General features: G+C 51.5%; 1 protein-coding gene across 1 annotated transcript; it reads right to left on the bottom strand.

The window, feature by feature from the left end:
• Positions 1–212: 212 nt before the first annotated feature.
• On the bottom strand, positions 213–12,149 carry LOC132388549 (C-type lectin domain family 10 member A-like). Its single transcript, XM_059960925.1, has 9 exons — positions 12,119–12,149; positions 10,954–11,042; positions 9,636–9,707; positions 8,311–8,430; positions 4,680–4,796; positions 3,152–3,523; positions 2,443–2,585; positions 1,473–1,534; positions 213–1,048 (listed from the first exon to the last, which is right to left on the bottom strand). The coding sequence occupies exons 1-9, from the start codon at positions 12,145–12,147 to the stop codon at positions 838–840; spliced, it is 1,215 nt and encodes a 404-aa protein (XP_059816908.1). The 5' UTR covers positions 12,148–12,149; the 3' UTR covers positions 213–837.
• Between the last annotated feature and the right edge of the window lie 476 nt (positions 12,150–12,625).

The raw sequence follows: 12,625 nt of genomic DNA, 5'->3' as shown, positions 1-12,625 counted from the left end.
CGGGAATACCACATCCATCAGCGAGGACCCCCTCCCGCAGGGAAATGCCCTGTGCTCAACGGTACCATTGGGGAGGGGGCACAGGCGCCTGTAAACTCAACAATTCACAAGCAATTGCTTCCCCTACGCCATCAGGTTGCGAAAGCTCCCTGAACACTGAAGCACTCCCTCGGTATTCACCTTTATTTGCAGTATTTATTAACTTTCCCGATTAACGTTAATTTTACATCTTTGCACCGCACTGGAGTCACGTTGTAGTTCCAGGAGTGGTCGGGGAGGCCGCGTCTGGAGTACGGTGTTGAGTTCTGTTCGCCCTCCTGTAGGGAAAACTCCACTGAGCTGGAAGGAGTGCGGAGGGAGATTTAAGAGGATGTTTCCGGGTCTCAAGGATCTGAGTTATGGAGAGAAGGCAAGCAGAATGGGACTTTGTTCCATGGAGCGTAGGTATAAAGCCAGGGGAGGTACAGGTAGGGTGAATACTCAGTATTTATTCCCCTTGGATGGGGTATCGAGAGCTAGTATGCACAGAATTGAGGTGAGTGGGTGGAGAGAACGGAGAGGCAGGGACTGGGTTAAGTGAGTGATAGACAAATGGGAAGAAGGGCAGAGTGTGAAGATGAATGAGTAGAAAGGAGGAGTAAATAGAGGGTGCGGGAGAGTTTGGGGCAGGGAGGGGAGAAGAGTGGTCTAGGAGGGGAGTGGGAGAGTAGTGTGGGAAATGGGGATGCGAGTAGAGGGGGAGATTGGGGTAGGTAATAGGGGGAGAGAGGGTGGGTGGGGATGAAAGGATGGGGGACTGAGGGTGCGGTGGATTGAATGCGGAGAAGTGGGGTGTAGTCATTTGATTGACGTTGGCCCCACGGGGTCTTGACAGAGTCCTCTGATCTTTTCAGGAATATCCGGGTAAAAAGGTGCCGTCTTCTCACAGATGAATCTGTAATTACTTTTGCAACTGTAACTGGAAAAGTAACTCCATCCGTCCGATTCGCACTTACTGCAGGTGGGCGATCCATGGTTCAACTCGTACAGAAGATCAGAGGCCACATTCCTGTCAAAGAGGGTGAGACGATTTCAACAGAGACTAAACAGATCCAGCAGACAACCGGAGACCGCCGCCAAACTAATCCCACTAATCTGCGCTCTCCCCGCATCCCTTGTCAGCCTCTAAACATATCCTATGATACCGCGCTATCCCCTCAGCCCCGGATCCATCGCCGTACGAATCCCACTACTCCGCTCTCCCCCACAATCCCGAATCAACTCCCAAATTCATCCCACTGCACCACTCTCTCCCGACAACCCTGAGTTTTTCTCCAAACTGATCTCACTCACTCACTCTCTCCCCACAGACCTGATTCAGAACTCAAACTAATCCCACTGCCTGATTCTCTCCCCACGACGTAGTTTCAGCCTCCAAACTAATCCTACTGACCCACTCCCGCACCACAGAGCTGCAACAGACCAAACCTCACCTGTCTGCGCATTTTCCAATCCAGTATGTTACGTATCGATAGACAGCACTGGAAACAAACTTCTGTGAAATTAAATCTATTCAGTTAATGATTAGAAACAGACTCTCTCAATGTATATCCATGTGAATGGGCGGTACAGAGAGGGAATCAAACAGTGTCTGAGCGAGGGAGTGTGAGGTGAGCTTCACTCTATGTCTGACCCAGGAAGTGTGTGATGGGATGTTGTGGAGGGAGATTCACTCTGTGTCTGACCCCGGGAGAGTGTGATGGGACGGTGTGGTGAGAGATTCACTCTGTGTCTGACCCAGGGAGTGAGTGATGGGATGGTGTGGATGGAGATTCACTCTGTGTCTGACCCCGGGAGTGTGTGATGGGACGGTGTGGAGGGAGATTCACTCAGTGTCTGAACCCAGGAGTGTGTGATGGGACGGTGTGGAGGGAGATTCACTCTGTGTCTGACCCCGGGAGTGTGCGATAGGGCGGTGTGGAGGGAGATTCTCTCTGTGACTGACCCTGGGAGTGTGTGATGGGACAGTGTGGAGGGAGATTCACTCTGTGTCTGACACCGGGAGTGTGTGATGGGACGGTTGGAGTGAGCTTCACTCTGTGTCTGACTCCAGGAGTGTCTGATGGGACGGTGTGGAGGGAGATTCACTCTGTGTCTGACACCGGGAGTGTGTGATGGGACGGTTGGAGGGAGCTTCTCGCTGTGTCTGAACCCGGATGTGTGTGATGGAACGATGTTGAGGGATTTTCACGGTGCCAAAACCTGGGAGTATGTAATGGTACAGGTGGAGGGAGCTTCACTCTGTGTTTCATGCCGGGAGTGTGTGATGAGACATTGTGGAAAGATCTTCACACTGTGTCTCAAATCAGGAGTGTGTGGTGGGACAGTTTGGAGGGGTTTACACTGTGTGTCTGACCCCGGGAGTTCTTGATTATTAATGTCTCGTCTCACGTTAAGACATACCTTTTCCTCGTCTGAATCTATTTCGAGGAGCCTCGAATCGTATTCTGAACAATGTCCCATCGCTCCATCATAAGATTTTGTGATCTCGGATATGAAATAACACCGGTCCTCTTTTTTGATCCAGTTATGGGGACATGTTGTCTCTGCAACTCAAGAACAAGAAACCGTGAGTCTCCCTCCATAACGTCCAATCACACAATCCCGGGGTCCGACACAGAGTGAAGCTCCCTCCACACCGTCCCATCACACACTCCCGGGTTAAGAGACAGAGTGAATCTCTCTCCACACCGTCCCATCACACACTCCCGGGTTAAGAGACAGAGTGAATCTCTCTCCACACCTTCCAATCACACAATGCTGGGGTCAGACTCAGAGTGTCCCTCCACACCGTTCCATCATACACTCCCGAGGTCAGACTCTAGATGTCGCTCCTTCCACCCCGACCCATCACACTTTCCGGGGTCAGACACAGAGTGAATCTCCCTCCACACCGTCCCATCACACACTCCCGGGATCAGACAAAAAGAGTGAATCTCCTTTCACCTTCCCAACACACACACCCCGGGGTCAGACACTACATGTCGCTCCCTCCAAACCGTCCCGTCACACATTCCCGGGGTATGTGATGGAGTGAAACTCTCCACCTCCTCCCTCCCCATCTGTCACCCCCTGTTATGTGGAGCTGTTGAAACGGGGGATGTCGTCTCACCTCTTCTCCTGGCAAGGTATTGGCAAATCTGAGCTTTGTTTTCGTTGATGTTTCTGTACTTTATTTCGAGCTGATTGAACTGATGACAGAGATCGCTGTGCTTTCGATTCAGGTCCGAGAGATCCGAGTTGAGGGTAGTAAAGTTGTTTTCCAGGATAGTGAGGTTGTTGCTGAGGGCGGAAAGATTCTTCTGACAGTTTCTCTGGGAGAGATCCAGGCGGGTGTTCTCGGATGTCCTGGATTTAAGGGTTGAGTTCAACTTGGAGACTTGCTGTTGATATTGGAGCTGGGTCCTGTTCATCTCGTGATCTTGTTCCCGAAGTCTCTGGTAGTTTCGCTCGGAGGTTATCAGAAAATGACGAGTCTGTGATACTGAGAGTGATAATAAAGTGTGTGTCAGTGACACGGTGTGAGGTGAGTCGGTGTTAGATACGGGGAGTTTCTGTGTCACAGTGAGAACTCTGTCTGTGACGAGGTCTGAGGAGTGTCAATATCGCGGTGTGGGGAGTATCGGTGTCGTACTGAGGTGCGTGTCTGTGTAATAGTGAGGGTTGTGCCTGTGTCACAGTGAGGAGTGTGTGGGTATCAGAGTGATATGCCTGTTTGCATGGTTCGGTGTCAGAGTGAGGGGAGTATCGGTGTCACGATGTGGAGACTGTCAGCGTCAGTGTGTTGGGAATGTCGTTGTCACAATAATGGGTTTGACGGTGTCAGAGTGAGCGGTGCATCAGTGTGACGCAGAGGGTGGTGTCTGCGTCACAGGAAGGGAAGTATCGGTGTCACGATGTGGAGACGGTAAGCGTCGCGGTATTGTGACTGTGCATGTCACAGTGATGAGTGTGTTGGTGTCACGAAGAGGGATTGGTCGGTGTGACAATGAGCGGTGCATCAGTGTGACGCCGAGGGTAGTGTCGGTGCCACGGTGAACACAGAGTCAGTGCTTTTGTGTGGGGAGTGAAAATGTCACGGAGAGGGGAACGTCGGTGTCACAGGGAGAGTGAGTGTCCGTGTCACAGTCAGGGGGACTGAACAGGGCATGGTGAGGGTCGTGACGATGTCCCGCTGTGGGACCTGTCTGTGTCACGGTGAGTGGCGTGTTGGTGTAGCTGTAAGAGGAACATCAGTGCTACGGTGTGGGGTGTTTAATTGTCACGGTTAGGGGAATGTTGGGTGTAATGGTGTGGGCTGGTCGATGTCACGGTGACGGGTGTGTTGGTATCACGTAGAGGGCACTGTCGATGTCACGGAGAAGGGTGTTAACTCTCACGGTGAAGGCTGTGTCAGAGTCACGGTGAGTGTATTGTCGTGCACTTTGTGAGGTACTGTCATAATAATGGTAACGGGCTTCTCTTTGCTATGTTGAGGGTAACGTCTGGGTCACGGTGAGGAACGCGTCGCTGTCACTGTGAGGAGCGTTTCGACGTCAGGGTGAGGGGCATGTTGGTGTCAGGGTGAGATTTTTGCGCTAACGTTTCATTCCTCTCTGCTTGTTTGCGGAATGACTACACCCGGAGCCCGTTCCACTCACCATAGATCGAGAGCCCAGCCACTATCGCGACGAGGCCGATTGTAACTAGGAGTAATAGGCAGATCCTACGGTCCGGTCTATTTCCGATGTTCTGCTTCGGCTTCTGTTTCTGCGCACCTGCAGAGAGAACATTCAGTGTGTGTGTGTGTGTGAAATCAGCCGTGACCTCACTGGAAATCCCTCCCTCCCACCCTCCGCTACAGGGAAGCGACACATGTGTCCGACCTCTCGTTGTAACAGATGCCACCGAATCCCGGCAGAGTCCTGTTAAACCACTCCGGAGGCCGCTCAACGCCCTGACATCCTTCCGATAATGGGGTGACCAGAACTGTGTACAAAGCGCCTGATTCAGCCTAACTCGTGATTTTTTATAACAATGCAATGAAACTCCCTGACTTTTGTACTCAATGCCTACGACTAATCAAGGCAAGAACACAGAATATCGAACAACACAGCACAGTACAGGCCCTTTGGCACATAATACTGTGCCGACCCTTAAACACTGCCTCCCATGTAACCCGACACATTAAATTCCTCCATATACCTGTATAGTAGTCTCTTAATATTCACTAGTGTATCTGCCTCTGACTCAGGCAGTGCATTCCACGCAACAGCCACTCTCTGAGTAAATAACCTTCCTCTAATATCCCCCTTGAAATTCCCACCCCTTACTTTAAAACCATGTCCTCTTATATTGAGCAGTGGTTCCCAGGGGAAGAGGCGCAGACTGTCCACTCTATCTATTCTTGTCAATTTATCGTATCTTCTATCATGCATCCTCTCATCTTCCATCGCTCCATAGAGTAAAGCCCTAGCTCCCTTAATCTTTGATCATAATGCACACTCTCTAAGCTAGGCATTATCCTGGTCAATCTCCTTTGTACCCTTTCCAATGCTTCCACATCCTTCCTACAGTGAGGCGACCAGAACTGGACACAGTACTCAAAGTGTGGCCTAAAATGCCATGGGCATTCTTAACCATCTCATGAAACTGTGCAGCCATGATCAGGGAGCTCCGTACACAGATCGCAAGATCCTCTGCCTATCTAAAGTAAAGACATGTTCGGAACAGCATTGTAATTTGAAGGGTTGTATTGTGCTGTAGATTCTCTATGTTTCTATGTTCCAACAATGTTTCGGGTTTTGGCTTTGATTGTTTGTCATTTGTTTCATTTGACCTACCAAGGCCCAACATTTTAGGTTTGACGGTGTTATACTCCATCTGCCAGGTCTCCAAACCGTATCTGTAACTGATCTACGCCCCACTAATTCTTGGCCAGTCTTCTCCGCTCTCCACATCATTGCATACCTTTCATGATCAGCTCTTTCCCTTTTCCCCATGTCATTATCGACCTTCGGACACATATTTTCTTTTGAAAGACTAAACGCAACATGGTACATTGACACTGAAGTCCTCTCACTTTCAGTATTTGTTTTAATTTAATCTGGACTAGTCTGCGTATCGGTGGAAACAGTTGACTTCAGTGGCTAGAGGTAATGGTCCCGATCTGGGAATTGAAAAGTGTTTTCACTGAATCACTTACTGTGGAATGATCGATTCGGCGAGCTGTAATATGAAGAGCAATAGCCAGTTTGGCTTTGTCAAGGGGAGGTCGTGCCTGACGAGACTGATTGAATATTTGTGTGCATGTGGCTAAACAGATTGTTGAAGAAAGAGCAGTAGATGTAGTGTATGCGGATTTCAGTAAGGTATCTGATAAGGTACCACATGCAAGACGTATTGAGAGATTAAGGATCCACGGGATCCAAGGGGACATTGCTTTGTGGATCCGGAATTGGCTTGCCCACAGAAGGCAAAGAATGATGTAGACGGGTCGTATTCAGCGTGGAGGTCGGTCATCTGTGGAGTGACTCAGGGCTCTGTTCTGGGATCCTATCTCTTCCTGACTTTTATAGATGAACTGGATGAGGAAGCGGAGGAATGAGGTAGCACGTTTACTGATGACACAATGGTTGAGGGTGTTGTGGATAGTTGGAGGGCTGTCAGAGGGTACAGCGGGACATTGACAGGATGTAAAACCGTGCTGAGAAGTGGCAGATGGAGTTCAACCCAGTTAAGTGTGAGGTGGTTCATTTTGATAAGTAAATACGATGGCAGCATATAGTATTAATGGTAAGACTCTTGGCAGTGTGGAGGATCAGAGGGATCTTGGGGTCCGAGCTGAAAGCAGCTGCGCAGGTTGACTCCGTGGTTAAAAAGGCGTATTGTGCATTGGACTTCATCAATCGTGGAATTGAATTTCGGAGCCGAGAGGTAATGTTGCAGCTATAAAGGACCCTGGTCAGACCCCACTTGGAGTACTGTGCTTAGTTCTGGTCGCCTCACTGTAGGAAAGACGTAGAATCCATAGAAAGGGTGCAGAGGATATTGACAAGGATGTTGCGTGGATTGCAAAGCCTGTCATGTGAGAATAGGTGGAGTGAACTCGGCCTTTTCTCCTTGGAGCGACGGACGATGAAAGGTGGTTTCATAGAGGTGTTCAAGATAGTGAGAGGCATTGATCGTGTGGATAGTCAGTCTTTTCCCCAGGACTGAAATCAGTAGTAGGAGAAGGCACAGGTGTAAGGTGTTTGGAAGAAGCTGCAGAGGAGATGTGAGGGTTAAGTTATTATTTACACAGAGAGTAATAGGTGGGCTGCCGGTGGCGGTGATAGATAGGGGCTTTCACGAGACTCATGGATGGCTACATGGAGCTTAGAAAAATAGAGGGCTATGGGTAACTCCTAGGCAGGTCTAATGTAAGGACATGTTCGTCACAACTTTGTGGGCCGAAGAGCCTGTATTGTGCTGAAAGTTTTCTATGTTTCAATATATACATCACAAACAGGAGAGGTCATGCCGAATAAAGTGTCACTGTTACAGAGCGAAGGCAGTACATGCAGACGATAAGGTGCGAGGGGCCACGACGAGGTCGATCGTGAGGTCAGGAGTCCATATGATTGTCGTAGGGAGCCGTACGATAATCCGATAAAACGAGGCAGAAGCCGTCCTTGAGACCGGTGGGGCGGGCTTTTGTATAATTCTCCCCGATGGGAGGGAGACCGGGTTGGGTGGGGGGTCTATGATTATGCTGACCCCTTTACCGAGACAGCAGGAGGGATTTAACTGGGGCCCGAGTGACAATCTTCTATTACCCAGATGGTGGTCAGTCTATGGAACGAGATGACAGAGGAAGAGGTATAGAGTGATGCATGAGAAACTAGGACTCTGGGCACTGTGTCATGTGACCCCTCAACAATGACGTCATTACTGTGCGAGGGGAAACGGATTTAATTGTGGCCACTAATCCGCCCCTCCCAGGGCGCAACACACCGCACAGACAATCAAAGTGGGTTCCCTCCTCTTCGCATCTCTCACGCGTTCCCTCCGTTTTATTCTCAAACAGGGGATCATTGGGGTCAGCTGTACATTTGCCGTGAAATCTCGCGACAGGATTGGACACGCCACCTAAACAGGGACAAACTAACAAAGATAAAACTGACCTCGATCTGTCCGGACCTGGGGCGCCGAAGGGGTCTTATAGACAATAGACAATAGTCCATAGGTGCAGAAGTAGACTACTCGGCCCTTCGAGCCTTCAGTTTTAACGTCATTCCTGTGAACTCTGACCTGTTTGTGCAGTGGCTGTCAGCCCGCCGGGTCCCGAGGAAATGGGAGGATCTTCGGCCTCATCGATGCGGGGTTCCTCTTTCCGAAAGTTCAGCTCTGAGTAGGTGGATTTCAGACCTTCTGGGAGAGAGAGTCGGAGAGGCAGATAAAGAAGAGAGTGAGAGCGGTAGAGAGTGGAGCAGGGTATCGATGAGAGAGAGAGGAGTGAGAGGGGGGAAAGTAAGGGCGAGAAGGGGTGAAACAGCGAACGAGAGGGTGAGGGAGGAAGGAGACATAGGAGAGACATAGGGAGGCAGAAGCAGAGAGCGATGGACAGATATGGGCAATGGGCGGGAAGATGCGAGAGAAAGCATGGGGAGTGAGAATGGGATGAGAGAAGTGGAGACAGATGGGGAGAGAGCAGGGGCGGAGAGTCGGGAACAGTGAGAGGACGGAGAGGTGTGAGCGCGAAAGAGAGGGGAATTGAGAAGGGAAAAAGGACAAAACTGGAAGAGGAATGAGGAAGAGAGAAATAGAGAACTTGAGAGACAGAGAGAGAGAAGAGCGAGGGGAGAGACCGTCGGGGAAAGGAGGAGAGACGTGGATGGAGAGGAGGAGACGGCGCGACGGGAAATGAGCGGCAAGTTTAGGGACAGAGCCGTTTGGAAGACCGATAGTGGCGGACGGGGTAGGATGAGAGAGTGCAGAGAGAGAGGGAAAGAGCGCGAGTGGGAGACAGAGGGTGGTAGAGACGGTGACTGTGATAGAGGAGAGACGGGAACGACAGTGGGCAATGAGAAAGTGCAAGGACAAGGGGCCAGAGGGAGACAGGGGGGAAACGGAGAGAGACGAGAAGAGAGGGTTTGAGGAAGTGAGGGAGGGAAGAGAACGGGAAAGATGGAACAGAGCGTGGTTTAGAAAAGAGAGAGCGCGTTTAAGGATTTATACCGCGCTCCCTCCTCACCGTCTCTCCAACTGTGACCCGCCTCACCGCACAGACACGGCGCTCACTCATCTCCGACCCCCTCCCCCCCCACTCCATAGCGCTTGCTCCTCGTCGGCCCTTCCTCCACATGGCACATCCCATGCTACCTCTCCTCGCCGACCCTTCTCACTGCACACGGCGCTCCCTCTATAGCGCCCCTCCCTGGACGCTCACTACTCACGGAAACCTCCGCACCGTCCATTGAACGTTCACCCCCCCACCCCCGTCGTCTCTCCAACGTGTTGTCTCTGTCTTATGCTCAAACATGCAATCTTCAAGGTCAACTGGACGTTTGCTCTGAGATCGTTCGACAGGATTGAACACGTCAGCTAAACACAGACAAGCCAAGGAAGAAACTGACCTCCACCTGTACGGTCCCGGGCCTCCGAGAGGGTCTTGACATTAAGTTCCGCGTACGTTACATCAGGTTCAGCTGGGAACAAAACAGTTAGAGTCGGACACAGTTTGAATTTCCCTCCAATCCGTCCCATCGCATACTCCCGGGGTCGGAAACAGAGTGAATCTCCCTCCAGACCGTCACATCACACAGTCCCGGGGTCAGACACAGAGTGAATCTCCTTCCACACCGTCCCATCACACAATCCCGGGGTCAGACACAGAGTGAATCTCCCTCCACACCGTCCCATCACACAATCCCGGGGTCAGACACAGAGTGAATCTCCCTCCACACCGTCCCATCACACAATCCCGCGATCAGACACAGAGTGAATCTCCCTCCACACCGTCCCATCACACACTCCCGGGGTCAGACACAGAGTGAATCTCCCTCTACACCGTCCCATCACACACTCCCGGGGTCAGACACAGAGTGAATCTCCCTCTACACCGTCCCATCACACACTCCCGGGGTCAGACACAAAGTGAATCTCTCTCCCGTGGAGCAGTAATAAAGCACTCCCGGGACCGGCCACTAGGTGTCACTCCCGGCTCACATTCGCTTGACGCAATGCCCGCTTTCCACACCGTCCCATCACACAATCCCGAGGTCAGACGCAGAATGAACCTCCCTTCACACCATTCCGTCACACTCTCCTGAGATCAGACACAGGGAAAAGCTCCTTCCACACCATCCCATCACACACTCCTTGGGTTAGACACAGAGATATTCACACTGCACACAGTTCCATCGCACTCTTGCGGTGTCAGACACAGAGTGAAGTTTCCTCCACACCGTCCCTTTACACACGACCGGTGCCAGACATAGTGAAATACTCTCTTAACACCGTCCCAATACATAACACTGTGGCCAGACGCAGAGACACTGTGTCTCCACACCGTCGCATCACAAACAACCAGGGTCAGACAGAGAGTGAAGCTCCCTCCACAGCATCCCATAGCACACTCCCATGTTCAGAGAGTGAGGGAATCTACGCTCACAGCGTCCCAACACACATTGCTGGGGTCAGACACAGAGCGAATCTCCCTCCACACCGTCCCATCGCACACTCCCGGGGTAAGGCAGAGAGTGAATCTCCCTCCAGACCATCCTATCATGCACTCCCAGGGTCAAAGACAGAGTGAATCTCCCTCCACACCGTCCCATCACACACTCCCGGGGACAGACACAAAGTGAATCCCCATCCTCGTCGTCCCACCACACACTCCCGGGGTCAGACATAGAGTGAAGCTCCCTCCCTCCGTCTCTCTGCCCTACTCACCTGGGGAAGGAAACCGTGAGTCCGTTTTGGTGAACTTCACATTCATGTAAGTCTCTCTGCCGTCCATTACTGTCAAAGAATCTCTGAGTCTGTGAGCTCAGAAGGGGAAGCAACCGTTGTCAGAGGAAGCCCGTGTTGACACGCGGGTCCGATCGGCAACAACAAACACCAGATGAGCAGCTGGTAAAGAGAGGAACCGAGACAGGAGGAGGATTGCGGGGAGGAGAGATGCTGGGGGCGTCAGAGAAAGTTAGTTAAAATTAGAGTGGCGGTTTCAGTACTGGAGGAATAGGGGAGGGAGAGGGGTGAGAGAGAGGGGAAAAAAGGTGGTTAGGGGAGAGAGAGATGCGGGGGACAGGGAGGCAGTAGGGACTGTGAGGAGAGAGGGAACAGTGCGATGTAGATTTGGAATGAAGTGGGGAGAAAAGGGGGAATTGAGAGGGAAGATTTGGAAAGAGATTGCGAAGAAGAACGATAAAAGAGACTACGAGCGAACGGGGTGAAGAGAGGGAGGGATGGAATGAGAAGGAGCGGAGGGGAAGACATGGAGGAGAGAGAGAGAGCGAGATGGAGAGCGGATGACTGAAGGAAGGGAAGGGATGAAGGAGAAGGAATTTAGACGATGGAGGGAAAGAGGGAGCGGGTGGGGTGAGAGAGGAAATGAAAGGAAGGAGGAAAGTAGAGAAGGAGGGCAGGAAAGAGGAAGGAGGGAATATCGGAGTGATTTATGTCACTCCTAAAGAGCCTCCATTGTCCTGGAGATTTGCACCCACCCCCCGGTTGGCTCCTGATTTCTCACAGCTCTTGACGATCCCGCGAGTCTCAAACTCTCTGTCCGCAAGAAACCATGGGCCCAGGACAAAACACTAGCACATCCACCGAGATGAAAGAAACTGCTCCCCTCGGAGAGAGGAGAACAGAGCCCAGTGGCGCCCTCTCTCTTTCCTTCCTTATTCCGTGGCATTCTCACTCCCTCTCTCTCCTTAGCTCTCCTTCTCTCCCCATCCCCCATTGCTCTCTTTGTGTTTTCACCTTCCCCGTTACCTTACCCTATTCTTTCACACATCGGCTCCACACCGATTCCCCTCTCTAACAGCACCGCCCGTCGCCGTGACCCAGAGATGTCCGAACCCACCCACCCACTGCACCCCGACCAGGAAGCTACCTGTATCTTCGGTCCCGTCCCTTCCGCATTTCCAGCGGTGGTGGATCGGGCAGAGATTAGATAACATTTGACCCTGCACAGCCGGCCATCTGTCTCCTGCGCCCTCCTCTCTCCAAATCTCTGATTTACCGGCAACGCCCCCTACTTCGATAGTTTCGTATCTACTCACACACACTTCCTGCGACAGAAAAAATAGACAACAGACAATAGGTGCAGGAGTCGGCTATTCGGCCCTTCAAGCAAGCACCACCATTCAATGTGATCATGGCTGATCATCCACATTCAGTACCCCTTCCATGCCTTCCCACAATATCCCTTGACTCCGCCAACTTTATGTGCTCTATCTAACTCCTTCTTGAAAGTATTCAGAGAATTGGCCTCCACTGCCTTCTGAGGCAGAGCATTCCTCAGATCCACCTCACTCTGGGTGAAAAAGTTTTTTTGCCTGAAATCCGTTCTGAATGGCTCACCCCGAAACTGGTTCTAGGCTCCGACAACATATAGAAC

The sequence above is a fragment of the Hypanus sabinus genome, unplaced genomic scaffold, assembly GCF_030144855.1.
Source record: "Hypanus sabinus isolate sHypSab1 unplaced genomic scaffold, sHypSab1.hap1 scaffold_346, whole genome shotgun sequence".
Taxonomy (NCBI): Eukaryota; Metazoa; Chordata; class Chondrichthyes; order Myliobatiformes; family Dasyatidae; genus Hypanus; species Hypanus sabinus.
Note: the sequence above shows the minus strand (reverse complement) of the source record. Positions and strands in the feature narration are given on the sequence as shown.